Source organism: Homalodisca vitripennis, chromosome 4 (assembly GCF_021130785.1).
Source record: "Homalodisca vitripennis isolate AUS2020 chromosome 4, UT_GWSS_2.1, whole genome shotgun sequence".
Lineage (NCBI taxonomy): Eukaryota > Metazoa > Arthropoda > Insecta > Hemiptera > Cicadellidae > Homalodisca > Homalodisca vitripennis.
In genome coordinates this window covers 175,039,314-175,062,812 of record NC_060210.1, presented here as the reverse complement: position 1 = coordinate 175,062,812, position 23,499 = coordinate 175,039,314, and the positions used below count along the sequence as shown (strand labels likewise).

At 33.9% G+C, this 23,499-nt stretch overlaps 1 protein-coding gene across 2 annotated transcripts in view; it reads right to left on the bottom strand.

Annotated features, from left to right (window-relative positions):
* The window catches only part of LOC124360694 (endoribonuclease Dicer-like), a 137,054-nt gene that overhangs the window by 19,100 nt on the left and 94,455 nt on the right, over positions 1–23,499 (bottom strand). Inside the window, exons 19-20 of one of the 2 annotated variants that reach the window (XM_046814522.1) lie at positions 13,612–13,692; positions 1,974–2,095 (exon numbers count right to left, since the gene is read on the bottom strand). In XM_046814522.1, the coding sequence (XP_046670478.1) occupies positions 1,974–2,095; positions 13,612–13,692 (203 nt within the window). The remainder of the gene's footprint in view (positions 1–1,973; positions 2,096–13,611; positions 13,693–23,499) is intronic. The other variant, XM_046814523.1, reaches the window with a different exon arrangement.

Below are 23,499 nucleotides of genomic sequence, written 5' to 3'. Positions count from 1 at the left end.
GTTTACACGGTACAGGTGATCATATTTAATAGGCTCTAACAATTAATAATAATTGTTTCCTGTACTGCAAAATGTGATTTGTTCGCGACTTTAGAGACTACTGGTGCATAGCCCAGAGGGATTTTTGAAACAAGAATAGGCCTATATGTTAACCAGGGACCCTAAGATTTTCTATATAAAATTTAAGTAAAATCAATGAAGTAGTTTTTTTACGTGATTGAGTAACACACACAGAAACTGTTACATTTTTATAAATTGGATAATAGTATAGATATAAATTACTTATGTATGCCTAAAATAAGCAATGTAATTTTTAGGGGTTTTTCCTGCAAAAAAAGTATTTACCAAAACAGAATCTTTTCATCCAATTTATAAGGGACTCATAAATTAGGTATTTGTATTCTTTATAATTTGCCCTTTAATGTAAGTATAAACACGGTTATGTTTAAGGATCAAATAATTGTGTTATTTAATTTTGTTAAAGAGCAAATATTTCCAAAAACCTCCTTCCAATGAGCATTTATTAACCCTGTCAATCGGAGGTTAATCTTAAGTTTTTGAATTTGATAACTTATGTAAAATATAGGGCAAGTAACGATTCTTTGTAACACATAAAACCATGGCGAATGTCCATTATAATTTCAATCCATAGTCATTAATAATTAACTTAAAACAAATAATCTATGTACTGGTATTTACACACAATAATATTACAGTACATTTATTAATTTAATTTATTCACTGTTTCTCACACGTTTAATTCACATAGCCTTCATGATTAATTCCTCTAAACTGTATAATTTAGTTTTAAACTTTAACTTTAATTTTAAGAAGTACTTTTAAATATCATAGATTTTTGTTGTTATGATTTAATTGATAAATGCTAAAAGTAATATGTTCAGGAGTTCTTACACATTTTACGACATTGGAGACCAATGTCCAATAGACATTCTGATTGTCTAAAAATAAATGACAGATTCATTCTAAACATTTGGAAAATCTGTGTTTAAATATCATATATAATTATATTAAATATTTATTGGATATTGGTCTCCAATGTTTTAAAATAAAAAGTATGTTGATACTTTTTATTTTAAAACATTGGAGACCAATATCCAATAGTCATTCTGAATGCCTAAAAAATAAATGTCCGATTCATTATAAACATTTAGAAAATCTATGTTTAAATATCATATATAATTATGTTAAATATTTATGATGATACTTTCTAATAAAACATGGTATTTATGTGTTGTTAATTAATGATTGTGTACATTGGTTTTTGTTTAAATATAAAATTTAATTCATTTTACTTATAAACAATTATAACAGATATAAATAACTTTTGCACTCATTTTCATCTAAGAAGGACAGCTGACTGATTATAACATAATTTTTCCTATTTCAATTAAGTGTTATTCATGTCAAAGTTCTTGTATCATTGTTTGTGTGGTCATCTTCTAGTGCTGGATTTTGTCTGTGAACTATTATGTTGTTTTGGTCTACAATAATTAAGATCAGTTTTAGCAATATACAATTCGGTAAAATTAATGTTTTTTAAAGTATACTTAAAAGCATAAATAAAGAGCATACAATTTTCAAAGAAACCAAAACATTAAATCATAATAGTAAGTATGAATTGAAAGAAAATATTACCCTGGTACAGTGGGTTTTTTCATGAATTGACTGTGCGTGTCAACTATAAAAAAAATTACATATGCTCAAAGATTAAAATAAATTGACCAAATTTTGAAATTTCTCATCTATTTATTAGTTACAAAGAAATAAATAACCATGCTTGAAATATATTTTCATCCCAGCCAAAAGCACTACAGAGTGAAAATCTACTATATTTAATATTAACACTAATATATGAGAGATGATTTAAATAAACCTTTTGGTAAAAGTCCAAAATAAATTAAAGTACATTAAATAATTTTATTATTACAATATATTTATGATGATTCATATACCATAAGGTAGGTTCCCAAAATAGCTTCAACAGCATCAGAAACATTTTTGTCTGTAAGAGCTTGTAGGTTGATAAAGGTCCAGTTCTGAGGGAGTTTGTTATCGTCTGCTTCTAACAGTATGTCTGCAACATAAAAATATTTAAGTACATTTTTCAAATATTCAGTGTTTAATATGAATAATAATGTGGTCAGTGGGAAATACTTAAGTCATGCTAAAATTTATTATGTATACAAATAAATGAAAAACACTAATACATTTGTTTCTGATTACAAAATGAATAAATTTGAATGGAATACGATAGACAATAGACAAACATCTTTATTTGTAATTTCATTAAGAAATACAATGGCGTCACAGTAGTAAAAAAGAATTTCTTGCTTTACAAACTTTCAGATTTTGTTCGAGGAGTTGTTGTTGTCGATAAATATGTAATAAGATAAATAAATAAATTGAATGAATAAATATAAAATAATAAATGTTTTATCAAATTTATCTGAATTCTTCTAAATAAAATGAAACTGATTTTTAATAATTTTAATATATCAATGATTAATTTAGAATGGGTTGAAAATGTGAGAAGGATTGTAATTCACACAATTATCACAGTTTGATGTATGAATTTATAATTTTAAAAGCACTACGATTTTCTGGAAGTAGTAGTTTGCGCTGATGATCAATGACTATTGGGTAAGGAAAAAAACTATTAATGACAAACACATAAAAATCATAGTCCAGATAAAGACACTTTGTTCAAATAAACAGTAATAAAATATTTTACAAATTTAAATTCAGTTCTAAGAAATACAGGGTTAAAAATTCTTGAGGCTTAATATTTGGATTAAGTCCTTGAATAAGAAATTGTATAAAACTAAAAAAAATGATTACATTACAAGTATCCTGTAATCAAACTGTAATTTGTAAAAACTCACAATGTCAAATGTTAATGATCATAATTATTATTTTGTATTTGTGTTCAGAACATATATGGTAGAGTTCCAAATGGCGAAGTAATACAGAACAAGTCTGATACATCACAACTGAAGTCTTAATGTTTCAAAGGAAATATTCTGTAGTTGTGACTTAAATACTGAAAGCTTACTTGCATTACTCAACAAGACACGATTTAAAGGGGAAATTAATATGGAGTGAGTTAGGAGTGGCTTCTTGCAGAAAGTAACACAAAATAGATCTGTAGTTAGTGCTGTATAATTGTAAACTTTAAGAGCAAGTCCTTTGGATAATATCATCATTGGTAACAGCCACAGAAAAATAATTCTAGATGGTGAAAATGATCAGTAGTCTGGAGCCAAAATTCAACAGCTTAGGGAAAACACCTAAGGGTAGGCACTTTTGTATGCAGAGAAATTTATTCTGGATGTTCATAAGATCGGAATCTTCCAGAGATCTTGGCTCCTACAAGCAGGATTCTTCTAGAACAAAGGATCCCTCATGCACTATAACAGGAACTGCCAAAGGCAAATTTCTTAAGAGTTAGAAGTTTCTGTAAACAATCAGAATTTATGCTTGCACAAGATTAAGGTATCTCAGTTTGGGATGACCCATAGATTGGAAGGTGTCAGGGATTGGAAGCTCCAAAAGATCAAATGATCCTAGATGTTGGAAACTGCCAGAGATGAGAGTTTGTAGATGCCAGTATCTACAGAGGTGTTGCTTGAAGATATGGGAACTACTTTGAAGGTTTAGCCAATAACATGGATTTTTAAATCATAATAATCTCCCCAGCCCCACACAGATTTTAATACTTGTCAATTTTAAATGATTTGAGCTCATTTGAGTCAAAGAAAGAATTGTTAAATATTATAAAGTATATTAACACCTTTCATACAGGTGGTATAATATATTTCTTATAACACCTGCATAATAAAACAAACAATGGTTATGAAAATTTTGATTTCACCACCCACATAAAATCCAACACACTCTTGCCTCCCATGAATAGGCATTGTACTCAATACTTCATTGAATAAAACCTAAATTTAGCCAAAAACAGTTTGGCATTATATTCTATAGACAGATTGAAAAATATAGTTTAAAAAATTACAGTCCTCTAGTGCTTTCCTTGGGCTGAATCTATTCGTTGGATATATATATATAAAAGTGTTGCCATGTATGTACTGACAGCATATGGAGGAAACACCTCAAACTGTACAAGACCCTAGTTGTTGTCATCTGCTTGCCAGGGCCACTATCACCAACTGTAGTCCAGAAACCATCTACTTCGCAAAAAGGTGAATCGTAGACAACAACTAGGGTCTTGTACAGTTTGAGGTGTATCCTCCGTATGCTGTCAGTACATACATGGCAACACTTCGGTGGGTTTTAGTGGGTTGTAATTGGTGTTTTCTAATTTCAGGGTTCCCACTCAATCTAAATACTCAAATTCACGGCTAATTCACGGTTTTCACGGTTAAAAAAATTAAAATTCAAGGTCGGAAAGTTTTCATAAACAACGTTACCGGTACAAACAAAATCGTGTTGGAGAGGGGCGAAGTTGAGACGTAAACACTACAGACGCGGCAGAGCGGTAAAATACAATATAAAACTTCTTCCCATTTGACTAACAATGTCATTGGTCGTGCAGGAATTGACGGAAACGTCTAAAAGAACGAAATAACAATAGGCTTCGGTTACGACGCAAGCAATGAGCGGCGAGCGCCCGATTTTATGTGCGATTTGCTACATAATGAATATAACAAGGCATATTATTTTTACAAAACATCATCATAACAGTCATCAAAGCAATGACAAAGACAAATTTGAATATAATTAGCATGCACATAGCTCATAATTTTCTTTAACTTACAAGTTTGTTGAAATCTGAAGAGAACTTTGTTGACACAGGTTAGACAAGATGCAGGGTGACAGGATTCGTACGTTGGCTAAGGCTAACTCGTTTGAGTCCATGAAGTACACTTGCGTGATTATTAAATTATTTTCTTGTTTAACACATTATTATTATTTCGATCAATTTCTTCCACAGGAAAATTTTCACATAATCACAGGTTCACATTTTAATTAGTACATAAGAAAAGGCAATTTTATTGAAATTAAAATAACATATAAACGTTAAATGTATAAAAATTATATACAACTTGTTATAAGAAAAGTTATTTGGTACCAGTTTATACAAAAAAAATTATATTTGTACACATAAATAAAGAAATTGACAAAAATGTCTAGAATAAAAGTGAATTACGATTTGCACTTTTTGCTAAGTTCCTGTATCTTATCGTCTAACTCAGCTGCCCTTTTCCTGGCGTCGGACAAAACCTGGAATTTTTGTGCTTCCAATTCTTTTTTTTCTATTGCAGCTTGCTTCCTCTCTTTCTCAGAATTAATTTTGTCTTTCATTTCTTCTCGTTGTTTTGCCAAGTGCTCCGAGTAGTGGGCGTGGGAATTTTTGGCAGCATGAACTAATTCATTAGTGATTTCCATTGCCTCCAATCCTCCTGCTGCTGATACGCCGTCACAAACTTTTCTCAACGCGACTAAACTCTCCTCCTTCAAGTTTTCAACTATACACTGTTTGTTGACAGAGAAGCCTCTTTCAACAGAAGAATTTCCGTGAGAAAGTGTCAGAATGAGTTGAATGAAAAGCTTTAAATCTTTATATCAATTCTCACAATAAGAATAAGATTGGAGTGCCGAGCTGGGGAAACAAATCTTTCATGTTGAGACATGAAACCAGCTGTTGTCCGAGGATGGGGGAGTGGAGTACACGATATACCCCTCCCCCTCCACTCTCATTGACAGTAGACAACAAAGGTTATTTTTACCATAACATCGCTGCACCACATTACAATAAATGAACCTTGTACGATATATTTTTCATCTGCATGAAATGATTAATAGCGTTAACGTAGTCGTATGGAACCCGACAAAATTATACTTGGACGACTTCCTCGATTTGTAGTTTTGTAGTAATAAAGCATTACACTACAAAGTTACTTGACGTTTGTTGTTTCCTGGTTAGAAAAAATGCAATGGTTTTTTTTCTAACGTTTTTATAACATGACGTTTCATTTGTAATATTTTACTAATACATTATACAATTTAAACACACATTCACCATAAAAGATTTAAACCGTGTACACTCGTAATATCCATGCAGCTTAGGAATCATAAAAAATATTATTGATAAGGAAAACGCATATCACTACCGTTTAATATCTAAAGAGATGAAAAATAAAATTGTTTTCTCAAACGACCTTACTGGTAATTAAAACAGTTATATAGGCCTATAAAGTTATGGTCTCGCTGCGTTAATTGATATGTGTCGTGTAGGTTCTGCTCCGTCACATTATTATACTATTTATTTACGCAAGACCCTAAATTAATTCAATTTATTGTCCACCATAAATTAAAATTTTTTATAATTATTACATTGTGTTAACAGTCATTACACACAACGATATAGATATCGTACTGAATAGCATTTTTCTCATTAATATTTAAATAAAATAAGGGATTTAATAGAATGAAATTAAGTTAAAATGTAATTTAAATTCCTTACATTAGATTAAGGATTTGCATACTTTTTTTATTTTATGAAAACAATAATAGACTATATCTGATACAATAAAACTCCAATACGAAAAGTGTTTACATTAAACGACAATCTATCAAGTAATTAAATTGTGTTATTAATCTCGCGTTCAATCAGAGAATGCCTTGTTTACAGCCGCGTAGCGTAGCCAAGGCCCGGAACCTGGCGACAGACAAAGACAGGCCTCACGTGATTTGAGCCGGAAGCGTCATCTCCCACCGGCCCTTCCTTTTCATCATTTGTTTATAAACCATATTATCAGTAAAATCGCTCAGATAGCAGCACCTGTCAAACTTCGTGGTCTATCCCCTACATTGCGTGCTACTTTTTACTTTGCAATAGCGAAGGTCAACTTTCCCATATGATCGTCTGACGACGACCCGTGTTGATTTTATTTATTCAAAAGTTGTAGAGATTTTCACGGTATGTAAACAAAATTCACGGCTTATTTAAGGTTTTTTCACGGTGAACGAAATTCACGGCTTATTCCCGGTTTTCACGGTCAGGTGGGGACCCTGAATTTACATTTGTGCAGCTGATACACATGCCTCTTTATAACATATAATGCAGTTTGACGAGCATGCTCGTCATGCGAAAGTGGCGCGCCGGGCGGTGGACGGGTGAGCTCGGCATACAGCAGCTGCTTTCATATTGCCTCAGTGTGAGCTGAGCAGTTGCCTGGGAAGGCTGTAACAATCATAGCGAGGTGTGCCTGTTTCGGTGAGTCAGGTGGTGCGATTCGTCGCCGGTTCGCCATTTTCGTTTGTTGTGTATGCTTTGCGATATTGTGTGAGTGGTTTATAGTGTCTGTTGACTGTGTAAGTGTATGTACTCATAATGGAGGAAGACAATAATGTTATTGATGATAATTTTTCGTCTGATGAAGACAATGAGTCGAGTTCAAACAGTTCTCGGGACGGTGAAGGCGGTGTCCCCCACCCCCAGTGGGACGGCAAGGCCAGCGACGGCTGGTTTATGTGACCTGCCGTTCACTGGTCAACCTGGCTTGCTTGTTTCCATTCCAGGTGACAATAAACCAATTGACTGGTTCAATCTTCTTCTTGACACCATGTTTTTAGAGAATATCATTAGACAAAACCTGTATGCCCTGGAACTATTTTGTGGCCCCACCACTACTCCCGCGTATCGCATAACCAAATGGAAGGGCTTAGTGATGGCCGAACTAAGAACATTCGTAGGCCTTCTACTGTTGACTGGTAATGTCAGACTGAATCGATTGAACTACTATTGGAAAACTCATCGGTTGTTGAACTTTCCTATGTTCAAGGAGTACATGTCTCGAGATCGATTTCTTGGCATTTTGAGATATCTGCATTGTTCAAGAGTTGACACCCCTGATCACCCCGAACCTGCTAACGACCGGTCTTTTAAAATTCAAAATATTGTTGATTATTTCAACAATAAGATGCGACAGATCTATTATTCCGACCGTGAACTGACAATCGACGAAGAGATGGTATTGTGGTGTGGCAGACTGGTCTACCGCCAGCACGTAAAGGGCAAGCGCCACAAATATGGAATCAAAATTTATTCCCTGAATGAACCCGAGGGACTCATGCTGCGCTTCCATGTTTACACGGGGAGTCATGACTCTTGTGGTAGCAAAGGTCATACCGTCAAAGTCGTCATGAAGCTGATGAGTGACTTCTTGGGGAAAGGCCATTCCCTGTTCATGGTTAATTTTTATAATAGTTTTGTCTTATCATCCAAACTTCTACGTCACTCAACCTACACTACCGGCACCCTACGCATCGACAGACTCCATACGCCTCCAGCAGTGAAGGCAAAGGCATTGGGCAAAGGTGAAACGATAGCGAACTATGCCCAAAGTGTCATGACTGGAAAATGGAGGGATAAGCGGACGGTGACCTACGTCTCCACACAATATGAAAACGAGATGGTCCAAACCACCAACAGGGGAAACCAAAACCGAACGCTGCCAAAACTAATCATGTACTACAACTCTCACATGAAGGGGACTGACCGCTTGGACCAAATGGTATCTTATTACCCCAGTGAACGCAAGACCCTGCGATGGCACAAGAAAATTTTTGTGCACTTTCTCCAGGTTGTTGTAGTAAATTCTTTTTACCTGTACAACATGTACAACTCAGATAGACTGTCCCTGTATGACTTCCGAGTTCGTGTTCTTGAAGACCTGCTCCCTCCAAAGGAAGCCCCACTGCTCATCACACCGACGCGTAACAGCATGCATCGTCTCTCCAAACTAACGAAGCGCAAAGGAAACGGCAAGTCAGTTACCCGGAGGTGCCGCGTTTACTACTAAGAAGGCAAGCGTAAGGAAACAGTGTACTATTGTGCAGTGTGTCCTGACGAACCAGGTCTGTATGAACTCAGTTGCTTTGATAAGTATCACGAGGACAAATAAGTAGTTTTTAGTCTTTAGCGGTGGGTGGGGATGTATATAGTTTTTTCAAATTTTTACTCGGGGAAATGAAATGAAAAATGACTTTATTAGAGGCGAAGTTAGGACTATAAAGTCTTCTCTACCACTTAACCTCATAAAAATTAAACTAACATACATATGTATACATTTATAACTAAACTTTAGTCTATTTATTTACATTACATATTAAATGAATCTTAAAATAAAAACAATCATCAATATTTAATGTAACTTTATACAAATTTACAATAATATCGCAAGACACATACTCGCATTCATTCAACTTGCATGCAATCGCCCTAAGTACCGCACTCCAAAGCCGCCAACCGCTATACCCTCTGAGCCCTCAGCATCAAGGCACTGACCTCCGCCCCAAAGCGAGCGCGCTTATCGATGGCTCTGTTGTTCACAGGTAAAGCATTCCACAATCGACAGGCAGAAACTGTAAACGATTTGCTAAAGGTAGTTGTTCGATGAATTGGGATAGATAATAAGGATGTACACCTTCTCGCACTTTGTTCACTTATTTCAGACATAAATCGAAAGTTGTTTGAAAGATAACTGGGACAATTTGTATTTAAAAGAGCGTGCAACAAAATGAGTGAGTGATAGTCTCGAAGGTCTTGTAATTTTAAGATAGATAATTGATTGAAGTAGGGCGTTACGTGATCATCACGTCTGAGATTGAAAATGAACCTAATGCAAAAGTTTTGAGCACGTTGGAGTCTATTTGAAAGCTCCACAGTCATATCATTAATGACTATGTCACAGTAGTTGAAGTGAGGCAGTACAAAAGTCTTTATCAGCATTATTTTAACTTGTTGTGGTAGATATGAAGCCAGCCGCTTCAGGCAGTGAACACCGGAAAAGACCCTATTACATTTCAAAGAAGCCTGTTCAGACCATCTTAAGTGTTTGTCAATAATAAGTCCTAGATTTTTAACATTCTCAGAGTATTCTAGCTCTTGATCATTAGTTTTAATTTGGGAGCCGTAGTAAAGTCAAGTTTACGAACAAGCTTTGGATGAACTATCATAATACACTGAGTTTTGTCTACGTTTAATTTTAGTCCATGGGGAGGGGGGAGTGTTAACTGCTTTTGATGTTGTATATTTTTCAAACTAATATGTAATACATACGTGTAATTTATGTACTATCTACGTGTAATTCGCGAGTGTTTGTGCCGAAACCTAGTTCGCTGTGAGCACATACAACACGGGGACCGGCACCCGGTGCGGATGACGAGCAGACTCGGCACGGACATAACGTCACCCGTTCTGGCCAACGAAGCTTCCGGGATACCTTGGATAACTCTTTCGGCTATTCTGACTCCCTTTTGGGTAAGTAAAAAACAAAAAAAATTCCCGCATTTTTTGTTGCCAGTAATTTTGTCATACGCAGTGAATGTGTTAACAGAGTTGGCAATAAATCTCAATTGGTTTACTGTGCTTAGCCAACTAAAACCGTATTACTGACCGCACTTCACAACTCGTGGAATTTTTAATTGTGCCATACATTTTAAACTTATGTTGTAAAACAACAAGGAGCAACAGCAAACTCTCACTAGAATGGCCATTGTACAGGACCCAACAAAATCCCTACCACCTGACAAAATCCACTAGCCCTTTACTGTCCAGATAGCCTTGTGCTATGACTAAAATACATATAACGATTAAAAAGACCAATACCTAATTTTATGATGTTGGACTAATAATAATAATAATAATAATATATATATATATAATTTATTGAAATTAAATAAGGCTATTGCCATTTATACAATTTAACGTAAATAAAAGTCGTTTGACAGGTGTTTGGTCTTCCGATCATATGTTAGTTTGCTTATTTAAACGCATATGTGACAGATACGGCCAAATACAAAATAATTGAATCGGAAAAAGTAAGCGCTCTGTGGTGTAATGGTAGCACATTCACCCGGCAAGTGAGAGATCCGGGTTCGACTCCCGGCGGAGCAAGTACTTTTTGTGATTCAATGTTTATTGAAATTAAATAAGGCTATTGCCATTTATACAATTTAACGTAAATAAAAGTCGTTTGACAGGTGTTTGGTCTTCCGATCATATGTTAGTTTGCTTATTTAAACGCATATGTGACAGATACGGCCAAATACAAAATAATTGAATCGGAAAAAGTAAGCGCTCTGTGGTGTAATGGTAGCACATTCACCCGGCAAGTGAGAGATCCGGGTTCGACTCCCGGCGGAGCAAGTACTTTTTGTGATTCAATGTTTATTGAAATTATATATATATATATATATATATATATATATATATATATATATATATATATATATATATATATATATATACAGGGTGAGTGGCTCTTGGTGTGACAAAATTTTTTGGATTATAATGCAATGTAAATGTGATACAATGGCGGTTATAAAAAAGTCTAAAAATTAAGTACAGTTCTTATAAAATTGTTTTAATCTTTTTGTAGCTTACATGTTTTGTAATATTTAACCCGATAAAATTAGGTAACCGAATACTTAACTATGGTCATATGGCATACCATTTTAAAGCCTTATTAAATGGCAAAGTTTTTAATATCACTTGACACATTCTTGTATACAGGGTGTGGTAAAAAGATGGGGTTCAATGATATTTAAGTTTTTCTGAAACTTAGCAACTTTGCCATTTAAATCGACCTGAAGCTTAATTTTCTTTTCTTACCGTTTCAACCGATAACTTTTTCAAATCGAAAATTTAACGGAGAATCTAAAAATTGTGTAGTTTTCTCACATATGTGTATACGTTGCTGAGAAATATCAGATTTACGTACAAAAACACGGGTTTTTTTAGAAAAACTGAAAATAATTCATTTCAGACTTAATTTTTGGAGTTAGACTTTTTTATAACCGCCATTGTATCACATTTACATTGCATTATAACCCAAAAAATTTTGTCACACCAAGAGCCACTCACCCTGTATATATATATATATATATAATATATATATATATATATATATATATATATAACCATGATTGTAATAAGTTAATTTGAAGAAATCTAATCAATCAAAGATTAGGAATTAAATGTTAAGGTGTATTAACTGTTTATGACCCATTAGACAGTTTGGCAATTTAACTACAATGTATGTGTGATAACCTAAATGTTAGATTACTTAGAAGTAAAGATTATGTGTAATGTTTGAATGAAAATTAAAATTTGCACATAGGCAGTCATTTTTAGAATAATACAATGTTTATGAATTTTGAAATTTTTACTTTAAAATCGGGTACTCTAGCCACATCATGTCTCCTGGCATCTGCTGTCCTCAAGATTCTTGGGTAGCACAATTACTCAAATTTGGTTGACTGTTTATTAACTTATATTGCACGTTTGTCCAAGACCTGGGAAACTATCTCATCATTTAAATTACATTATTCATGTAATAATTATTAATTTTTAACAAAAAGATAGAAACAATGTACTGTAACTTTAAAATTTTGTAATTAAACTGTATTGATAAATTTATATCACTTTTGATTAGTAAATGATTTTTCACATGCTGAAAACTGTTAGATAAGCAGATATACCAATACTGATTTAGCTATGAGTATACAATGTTCAATGTTAGTTTGGATACTAAGCGGTGCAGTGCAGTGTTATAAGTGTTATCAACCTCCTCTCCACTACGATCACCTCCGTAGCAAATGTGTTAATCAAAATGTTGTTAATAAATAAATATAATTATCTAATCAAAATAAGTGAATAAAATTGAGTGTTTTGCTTTTTTGTTTGTAGTAACATTTGTTTTTTGTTGACGTCAAACATATTTTATCTCAAACTATTTGATGTTCCATAAATACAGTTAAAAGATTTCCAATTTAACAAATAGCGCTGAAATATTTCAATTGCAGTTATAGGAGCAAACTGCACCTCTCTCTCTCTTTACAATGTCCTACAAACAAGAAACCGAGATAGTACGGGTGGGAATACTGAGTGACTCATGTTAGAAACAGTTTTGGAGGTGCACCCGATGCAAGGAATTGGAGTTTTATGTTGTTGGATTATCTGTTATTTGTAGAAATTGTGTACAGATTGGCAACTACAATTACTATGATCAGAAAACTTATATTTTGGACACAACCGCATGGTCAGCCTACTTTATTAATTAACTAGACAAACAATAACATCTTGATGGCAATAAAATACACAATGTTTTCTTACTGTCTTTTAGTTACAAAGGAATGTTGCCAAGGACGCTTGTATCTTAGTTTGAGGAGTATTTTCTATTGAGCGAAGAAATTCATTTTCGCAGGCAGTCAGACATCATTGAAAACCTTACTACGATTATTCAAACAAAGGATCATTAGGAATATTTCATGAAAATGTTGGGTGGACTTAGTAATGCAAGTTAAATCCTTACATGAAGCCTATCCATGTTGTAGTATATGATAATGTAGTTCAATCTCTTTACTGACACAAGTTTCTATCTTAGCAATAGATACAGAAAACAGGCACATCAATCTCATTTTTTAAAACAAAAATAAGGTTCATGCATAGCACACAGTGTGTCATTCTAAAATTAATTGTTCCACGCACCTTGGAAAGCATGCATTAGTAGTGTTCTAACATAGGACTACAACCAACCAAATCAATAGAAATAAAATTACCTGTAAATTTTGTGTGAGTACTTTCACCAATTTTTCCAGCAGCTCTTTCTGCCTCAGGAATTTGCACACTGTACAAACAATCTGAAAAGAATTCAAATTTAGAACACGAAATTATGAAGCAATAAATTAATCAATATGTAATAAAAAATCAAATTTTAAAACCAAATCTACTATTTATTATTTTACTAGCAATTACCCATGGCTTTGCAAACCATTTTTAAGTTTTGAACCTGTGTGAGTACTTCTAGTTTAAGTGAATTGTATTTCTGACGCCAATGTTGAGTTTGCCTTCTTGCTACAATCAAGAAAATATTATGTTAAGCAGTGTATATATATATATATATATGGCCATTGTAATTTACTCCGGTCTAATTATTTTTTTATTCCTTAGTTGATTTTGCCTTTTTTCCAATCAAGAAAATATATATACATCCACAGGTCTGAGAAACCTACTTCTGTCAAAAGACAACCAAGATAGGTTTCATAACAATTTTTAAGTCTGTAGTAAAATTTAGACAAATTTGTCTTTTATATCTGCACTGCTAGCAGGTATCCACTGCTTTTCCCACAATTTAGTAGGTTTTGCACCTGTATGAAAACTTCTGGTTCAAGTGAATTATATTTTCGAAGCCAATGTTGAGCTTGCCTAGTTGCCACTATCAAAAGAAACCCTGTGTCTAAATCAGGAGTTCAAAAAACAATCCAACATTTCCAGGAAACAGGCAGCGTTTCAGACCGCGACGACTAAAATCGGCTACAAACGAAGCATTGTCACTTGACGATTTACAGAATGTAGAAGATCCTCGTACCTCTACAAGAAATGTTTCTCAATTATTAGGTATATCTCAAACATCAGTTTGTGAAGTTTTACATGGCAATTGTTATAAAGGGGGCAAAATTGAGAAATGAGAAACTTTATTTCACACAGAAATCATTAAATACATACATATTTATAAGTGAAATATGTTCCCAGCAAAGGCAAATGCCTGTGTGCTGGGAATGAGCTCTAAAAGTCTACTAAACAAATATAGCAACCATAAAGTATAAATAAAAATATAAGATAGCAGAATTAATTCTAAGAAAAAAAAATTAACTCTTGTAATCAATTTATGAATAAGTTTAACATAACTTAAATCAGCGAATTAGAGATAGATGAGAAAAGAAAGGTAATACAATTTGAGACTACTTATTTGATAAGCTAATTACAATTACCTAATTTGTAAAATTATGTAACACTATAAAATTTCGGCATCCTTTCGTCCTGCATGTGAAACTATCAACAAATAAAAGACAAATCAGCAATTTCTCTCTCTATCTCTTTCTCACTCCTTTCAGTCAATCTCCCTCTCACTCCCTTTTACATTCACTCACACTCTCCTCCCAATTTCTCACTCATTCTCTCTCACACACACCCAGCCGCTCTCGTACACACACACACACACACACACACACACACACACACACACACACACACACACACACACGAACACACACACACCACACCACTCGTTAGGAATATATAGAAACAATAAACCGTTTAACACCTTCTCTCCCCACTTCAACTAACCATTTGTTTACTAATTTTTTGTAACTATTTATATTTAGGACATCGTTAACTTTAAGGTGTGCTGGTAAATTTGCATACAACATGTTAATTATGTAAAACGAACAGGTTTTGTTAATAGATTTCGATAATCTAGGAATCACAATTCCAATATTTTCCACTGAACGAGTAAGGTAGTGATGGCCTATAGGTGTGAAAAGGGTAGACTTGTTGTCAAAAATATATAAAATAAGGGTTCTTACATAGAGTTGATTTATATTGAAAACTCATCGAAAATTAAGTTTGTCAGGTATCTTCTGTCTTTCTGCAAGATAGATTTAATAATAGCCTTTTGTACTATTTCTAATGGATTAATTACATTTTTATTTGCTCCACCCCAGGCGATTATTCCAAACTGTAAAACCGATTGAACATAAGCATAATACACACATTTAACAGTGTTCAGATTAACCACCCGGCGCAAATTGGCTAAAACAAATATGAATTTTCTAAGCTTGTTCCTTATTGTAATGATGTGTGGGGCCCAACTCATTCTCTTATCAAATGTCACTCCTAAATACTTATATTCGGTCACACTCTCAACACACTCACACGTTGTGCAACCATTCATTCTGCCACAAGTATGTAACCTGAGTTGTAATCCCACAGGATCAGAAGAAGATCTAAGAGAGATGGCCATGCACTTAGTTTTTTGCGAATTGACAGTAAGCTTATTTTGGTCAAACCACCCCTTAACCGTACGGAGACCCTGTTCAGCATTACCATACACTTCATCCCAGGTCGAACCCTCGAATATAAGAGCAGTATCGTTAGCATAAAGAAATATCTTGCCATTATCTAACCTAACCCTACCTAGATTGTTCATATATATTAAAAATAGAATAGGACCAAGGGTACTCCCTTGTATAACCCCGTAATCAATTTCTGCTGATCTACTACTAACACCCATTATCGACACCAACTGACGCCTATCACTTAAGTAGCTTTTAAACCAATCAAGTGCTAAGTCCCTTATACCAGCATTAACCAATTTTGTTAATAAAATACCACAATCAACAGAATCAAAAGCTTTCGCCAAGTCAATAAACACCATAATACATTTATTATTATTAGGGCCGATTGTTTCATGAATTTTTTTTGTAACCATAAATAAATTATCATTAATATTTTTATCTCTTCTAAAACCAAATTGATTTGAGAACAAGAAATTGTTCCGTGTTAAATAATCAACAAGCTGTAATTTAACACACTTATCAATGAGTTTTGCCAGAACACAAGCGAGAGTAATAGGCCTATAGTTAATGATCAAATTTTTTTTGCCACTTTTATAAATTGGAATTACTTTGCCAATCTTAAAAACATCTGGATATTTTCCCTGAGACAAACTAACATTAATAACATGAGTAATAGGCATTTTTAAATTTTGAAAATTACTTTTAATAACTTTTGTATGGATCCCATCGACGCCTGGAGCTGATCCCCCTTTCAGTTCTAAAACACTTTTCTCTAATTGTTCTAGAGAAACTGGAGAAAATTGGAATACGGAGTCTATCTGATAATCCTCGTCATTGACAACCACCTCCGTGACAGGAGGGATTGCATTAGCCAAATTACTACCCACATTGGCGTAGTACTCATTAAACTGATCAGCAGCTTCTAAAATATTATCAGTTTCACTTCTAGTATTTCCAGATAAAAAATGTTCAACAGGAAACGTTTATTTGGATTTAGAAGTTCCCATAAATTCTCCCAAGTTCTTCCAAAGTTCCCTTGCGTTACCTTTTGCCAATATAATTTTATTTCTATAGTAATTTTCCTTAGCACTTTTTACTAATGAATTTACCCGATTACGACAATTTTTAAATGCCATTAATGCTAATGGGTTAAAAGGTTGTTTTTTTAATTGTTTACTGAGTTTGTCCCTATTCCTGATTTCTTTAATTAAATTGTTTGTGATCCAAGGTTTGATTGCTTTGTATTTTGCATTTCTTTGGTACATTTTTTAATGATATTTTGTAAATTTGTAACAAGTAAACCCGCACTAACATTGACATCATCCGTTTCTACGACCGGAGACCAATCTAACTCGGATATAAGATGACCCACAGCTGTATCATCAACAAAATGTATTAACTTTTTATTTTTCGATTTTGTTTTTTCTACCCAGTTTTTTAATTCTGTAATAATAAAGAAATGATCCGTCAGTTCGGATTGGATAACTGAGCTTGTTAACTTATTAATTTCCTTACAGTCTGTAAAAATATGATCAATACAACTTTTACTTACGCTCGTAACTCTTGTGGAAACAGTAATACAACCAATAAAACCGGACCCGTACCAAAACATCTAGGTATTGTTGTGAGAGGAGATTTTGTATTTCCTGTAGTATGCAACAGTTAATATCACCAACTATCCAGTGCATGCAATCCCTGGGCTATCATTACAATATACCTCCAGGTCTTGAATAAACAATTGTAGGTCAAGGTCAGGGGACGGACTACGATACACTGCGAGTAAACAAAGCCGCTCATTACCTACAGATAAGTTTATCTTTATACTTGTGGTCCCATGCAGTCTGACTTCCTCATGCGTAACACTGAAACACTTTCGTACATAGACAATCACGCCATCATTTTGATTTCTGCTTATTTTATTAACTATGGCGTCATACCCATCCACACCAACAATCACACCACTTTCATCCAACCAAGTTTCTGTTAACACTATGATATCAAATGTCACATTAAAACTGTTTAAAATAGTTAAAAACTCGTCTATATGTTTATTATAGCTTCTAATATTCACATGCAGGATCGATAAGTTACCACTGGACTGATTGGTACCGTTAGACAAATAAAACTGATTTAAATCTTCATATTAAAAAATGCTGATATTCCAGTACTCCGCTAACTCTTCTAAAAACTCTATTGTGCAAAAAAAATTAAATTGATATAAAATAAAGAATAACTCAAACAAGAATAAGAAAAAGTAAAGAGGACTTAAACTGTTTGATAACGAATGAGCTGCCTATCCCACCCACAACAATAGAAAAACTACCAAATATCCCGCTACTTTTTTATTATTTGAATGTAACATTGATCTAAGCCTGGCTTAAGATTTTACACTATTATTTTATATGTATATTGTATTTCATTTTGTACAGTTATAAATGAAATCATAATTGTTAGCTATACTAACAATTAAAATATGTTTATTTTTAGAGAAGTTTAGAAAAATACTAATAAAATAAATAATCCCAAGATTTATTTATTAATCGTTCAGTACAAACACTGATTCTAACTTACAGAAGTTGCACTCTATACACACTAATTACACATACATATGTATGCATACATATACATATATACGCATGCACACACACACATGCACGCACACACACAGACACATGCGTGCGCACACACATACATAGAGCACAATAAAAACTTTTCTTTTTTTAAAACTTGTGTAACCAAGATTAATATAGGTACCTATGCAAAAAAATCCTAATAATCTTGAAATTAACTTCAATACTAATTCTACAATCCACTTTTAGACTATACTTGAACTATTAAGATAAAATTAATTAATTATATATTGAGATAGCAAGGAATAAAATGTAATTATGTAACACTTCCTTACCAGTTTACAAGATTAGCGTTGTACGCTATTACGTTGTATTTTTCCTTCTAAGTAAAACTTGATTAAAAAAAGAACATACCTACATATTTTAATTGTACTCCTGAATTCCAGAATTTATAGTTTAGTTGATGAAAAAAACAAAATACACATACGGAATTACCGAGCACAAAAACGACATTCCTCATTAAATTCTTAAAATGTCAGAGAAAAATAAGTTATTAGACTTAAAAATTGAGAAAATAAATGAACATTTAAAGATATTTGAAAATATTTTTATAAGTAAGTAATTTGCTAACTATAACTTAAAACAATATATATCCTCAATTAGCTCAAGATTAAAAAATGTATGGAAGATACGAAAATAAAATGCTTACGTTACATTGTGATGAGCTATAAGCCTATCCTGAAGTCACATTGTCCTCTAGTTACTGTCCTCTAGCTCGTTTAGGCTGCGGAAAATCCTTACTGCACGAGAGTTCTCACTTTTCCGGACGAGGATCTTGCCGTTGCTGCACCAGGCGTACGCTAGCTTGTTCTCTCTGACCATGGCCTTGGCTTCCTGTAGAAGTTCTCTGTTGTGTGGGGAGAGATGCTCGACGACAAACACCGGGGCTGGCTTCAGAGATGAGTGAAGATCAGTCGTCTGGAGTTTCTTTTTCTTCGCTGCAGTCAACCACGAAGCTCTCACTGACCTCCGAGCAAACTGCACAACAATACTAGCGTGGAAGTTGCGGTTCTTAGGTGCTTGAAGACGATGAGCTGTAGATATATCTTCGTTGTTGAAGGGTACTTGAAGTGCATTAGCCACAGACTGCAGAATAGTGTAGACGTCTTCATCACTTGTTACCGGAACACCTCTCACCTCCAAGTTGCTCATTCTTGTGTACTGCTCCATGTCCAGGATCTTGCTCTCCGCAGACCACAGTCTCTGGTTCAGTTGCTTGTTGTTCTCCCTCAGTTCACTGCACTCCTCCCTCAGTCTGATGTTGTCCTGCTCAACGTCTGATAACCTTGTGATTATATTCGCCATCGATTCTTGGATGGACACCATTGACTTTTCCAGAGTGGCGAAACTTGTCTTGAACTCCTTGCTGTCGACTGCCATCTGCTTTTGGATACTCTTCAATAGTTCCAGGGTGTTGCTATCATCTGACTCAGACTTAGCGCTGCAGGACTCGCATTTCCACACACCTCCTCTAGCGTTGAGCTGTTTCAACTTCTCAGCAGTTCTGTTGCGGCAGCAAGCGGGATGGAACTGGTTAGAACACTCTGCACACTTGGCCACCTCCGTAGAAGAAGACAAGGACTGGTTGCAGCTTGCACACAACATACTTGTCGGTAGTAAATGTAACACAGTGAGAAAAGAAAACAACAAGAAAAAATAACACCAACTTGTTATAGAAAAATTTTTTGAGATAGTAAAAGAAAGAACATGAAAAACTAGGCGGACTGCACGATAGAACTAGTTGGGCAGGAAGGCACGCACATACACTACACGTACGGAGCGCTTATCTCTACTTGACCTTCCAGCTCGGCAGACTGATAAGAACTGAATTAGTTTAGTTCATGAGCTAAGTGAAGTCGATTTTGATCATCGAGTAGAATTTTGCAATGTGACATTTTATGAAGATTAAAAACCAAGGATTAGTAGCACAGCTAAGGTCATGCCTTCATGAAAAATTCTATCTAGCATTTTATGGAGATTAAAAACCAAGTATTAAAAACACAGCTAAGGTAACTAGCTCCCCCGCACTATCTCAACATTGTGCTGATGTCTTGATGTTCTTAACACACTTTTATTTCACCAAAACTTATTTCACATTCAAGGGATTTACCTATAATAAACTATCGATGTACTTATGTATCAATGTACGATAACATCGCATAACCCTTGATAACATTTTGATTTGATTTGATTTGATTTGATTTGTATCGCCTACATCCATGAGTAAAACTTAGACTCTTGAATATGACAGATAGTGATAGCGATTACAACATAATTGCGATTAATTAAACAGTAATACAAGCATAATAAAATATCCTCCGTCTACTAAATTTTGTAGGTATGTATTTTGCACTAAAGAATACAGTTCTGAAAAATACACAATGAGACGTTTTTCAGACAGCCAGCCATATTTATAACACTTTTAAACGAAACATAGTCAGTCTGTTTAAAATAAAATTGCAAAAAGAAGATGATCTCGATGAAAGGAAACCAAAATTAACAGCAGACATGATTAGGTTTTTAAAAGCCTTTAAAATTAAAGCAGCCCCCATCTACTCCAACCGTCATTCTTCACAGTAAACTAAACCAATCGATTAAACCTTTTTACCCTAATATGCGGGATATTTTAAATTTGTGGTCATTAATGCGGTTAAACTATCATTGGGTTACCCAGATTTAAATGATACATCTGATTTTATGTATTCGGTATAGATTCTACTGACAAGTATGTATCAACATCATAGATGGCAGACTGTATTATCGCTTCAAACCGTATAACCGCCGTCAAATAAATAGTACAAAACGTAGCACAAATTTCTCCTTACAAATACTAAACTATGGTATTTTGGTATTTTATGATACAAGAGATTTCTAACAAATACATGATGAGACAGATTTCACATTTTGCACATTTTGAGACAGATTATATTGCATTTTTATATGAAATATAGAATCAATTCTCGTAAATTTGAAAAATGAAAATCATATCAGTAAAAGTAAACCAAAAGATGGCAATCCGAGTACAGTTCGGTGTGTATCAATCTTGTTCACCCTAGAAACCCATCTCTGTGTTCTTTGTTATATTTCACTTGCACGTCTTCATAACATTATTCCACAACTACTATCTTTTATACAACTGATCTTAGTGTATTCATTAAATGTACATTGGAGAAAACGATTACGCTCATGACCTCTTACCTTTTTAGTACAAAATATATAATTAAAATTATAGCGTAATATTTTTAGAATTTTTTTGAAACTATTATTAGGATTTGTTAATGATTAATTAACATAAAAGGAGAATACTGTTATTCTGCCCTTTCAATGCTGTAGTTGATACTTTGTGATTTACTTGCAAGAAATGGCACAGTAGGTGCATTAAAAATATCCTGAAAAAGAGAGTGTGGACTTTTAAGTAGTACTTTTTAGTGATAGTGTGATGTTTGGATTTATACTAAAGATGATACACTCCATTGCAATAAAAACACAGTCAGCATGACCCTGATTTTGCTTCCAACTTGACACAATTTTTTGAACCAAGCAGTGTTGTGTGATTCCACTGGGAAGACTGCATTTTTGTTTCAGAGTCCAACTCACACACCACGATTCATCACCTAATGCGACTGTTTCTGAGAAAATCAGGGTCATTCTGTGTGCATTCTAACATGCCCTAAGCAATTTCAAGCCACAACTGCTTTCGATCTGTTGAAAAGGTTTTTGGGAACACATTTTGCACAACAGAAAATAAAGTTGGTTATTTTTCAAACAAACCTTAAAGGAGTAGAGGAATGGGCCACCTCCTATCGAGATCCTATATTAAAATTTCTATGAAGAGAGGGTAGTGAACACTACCTCAGTCATGTCATCTTGGAAGAAGGGGAGGCTTGGTCTATTGCAGCTTCTTCCAGACAAATGTAGATGCAAGTTTACTCTATCTTGATTAATCCTTAATACCTAAGGAACTCCAATATCTTGACATTTTGTAGTTAAATGTACTCACTCTTGGATATCTATTAGGTTGACCAGATGTAAATGACACGTTGGTTTTTGCAGTGTAGGATCTATTGACAGGTATAAATAAACTATCCAGAAATAAACCCACCTGGGAGGGTTTACTTTTAATGAAGAGCTTCTTGGTCTTTGGAGATTTTGATGCTAAGGCGATTGAGTGAGGATTGCTAATGCTACGTTTGTTGGTTGGCTTTTTTTGGGATGGAGGGAACACTTTTTTCATCAATGCCCTTGGTCAAAATTGACATCTACTCATATTTTGGTAGTGTCAGATTGTTATACAAACGTTTAATTGTACAAACCATATGACAAACAAAAAATTTAGTATTACGATTGAAATGTATTTATTGCATAGTTTGTTATTTTTTTAATTGATATGGCTGTAAAGGGACCCACTCGATAAAAATAACAATTAATAATGATAACAACTACAAACTAAATAACAATCTCATGTAACCCAAATTTTGGTTATGATTAACATGTATTTATTTATTGCTTAATTTGATATCTTTTATATCAAAATCACTGTAAAGGGGACCAACTCCTTCTATGGTCAGCTATCATCCGCTAATAAATGTAGGAGACTTGTGGCCATGCAGGAACATAAATATAGAGCCAAAATACTAAATGCAAGCAAAATATTATTTACAAAAGTATGATATTAGTCTATTAAGTTATCTATTTATGATTAAAAACACAAAATATGACAAAAACATCTTTTAGCGAGGTCAGTTTGTATACTGTCAATCAGGTGATCATTAATTATGCTGCAAATCTCCGAAGGTTCGATTATTGATGCCTGTGAATTAATTCTCAAATCTGATATTTTACTTAAAATCTACTTAAGTCTAATTACTTAAAAACTAGACATTAAAAGATCCTTTTTCTACTTAAAAACTTATCATTTAAAAGAAAGGAAAAAAGAAATTTGGTAATTATAAAATTTAAG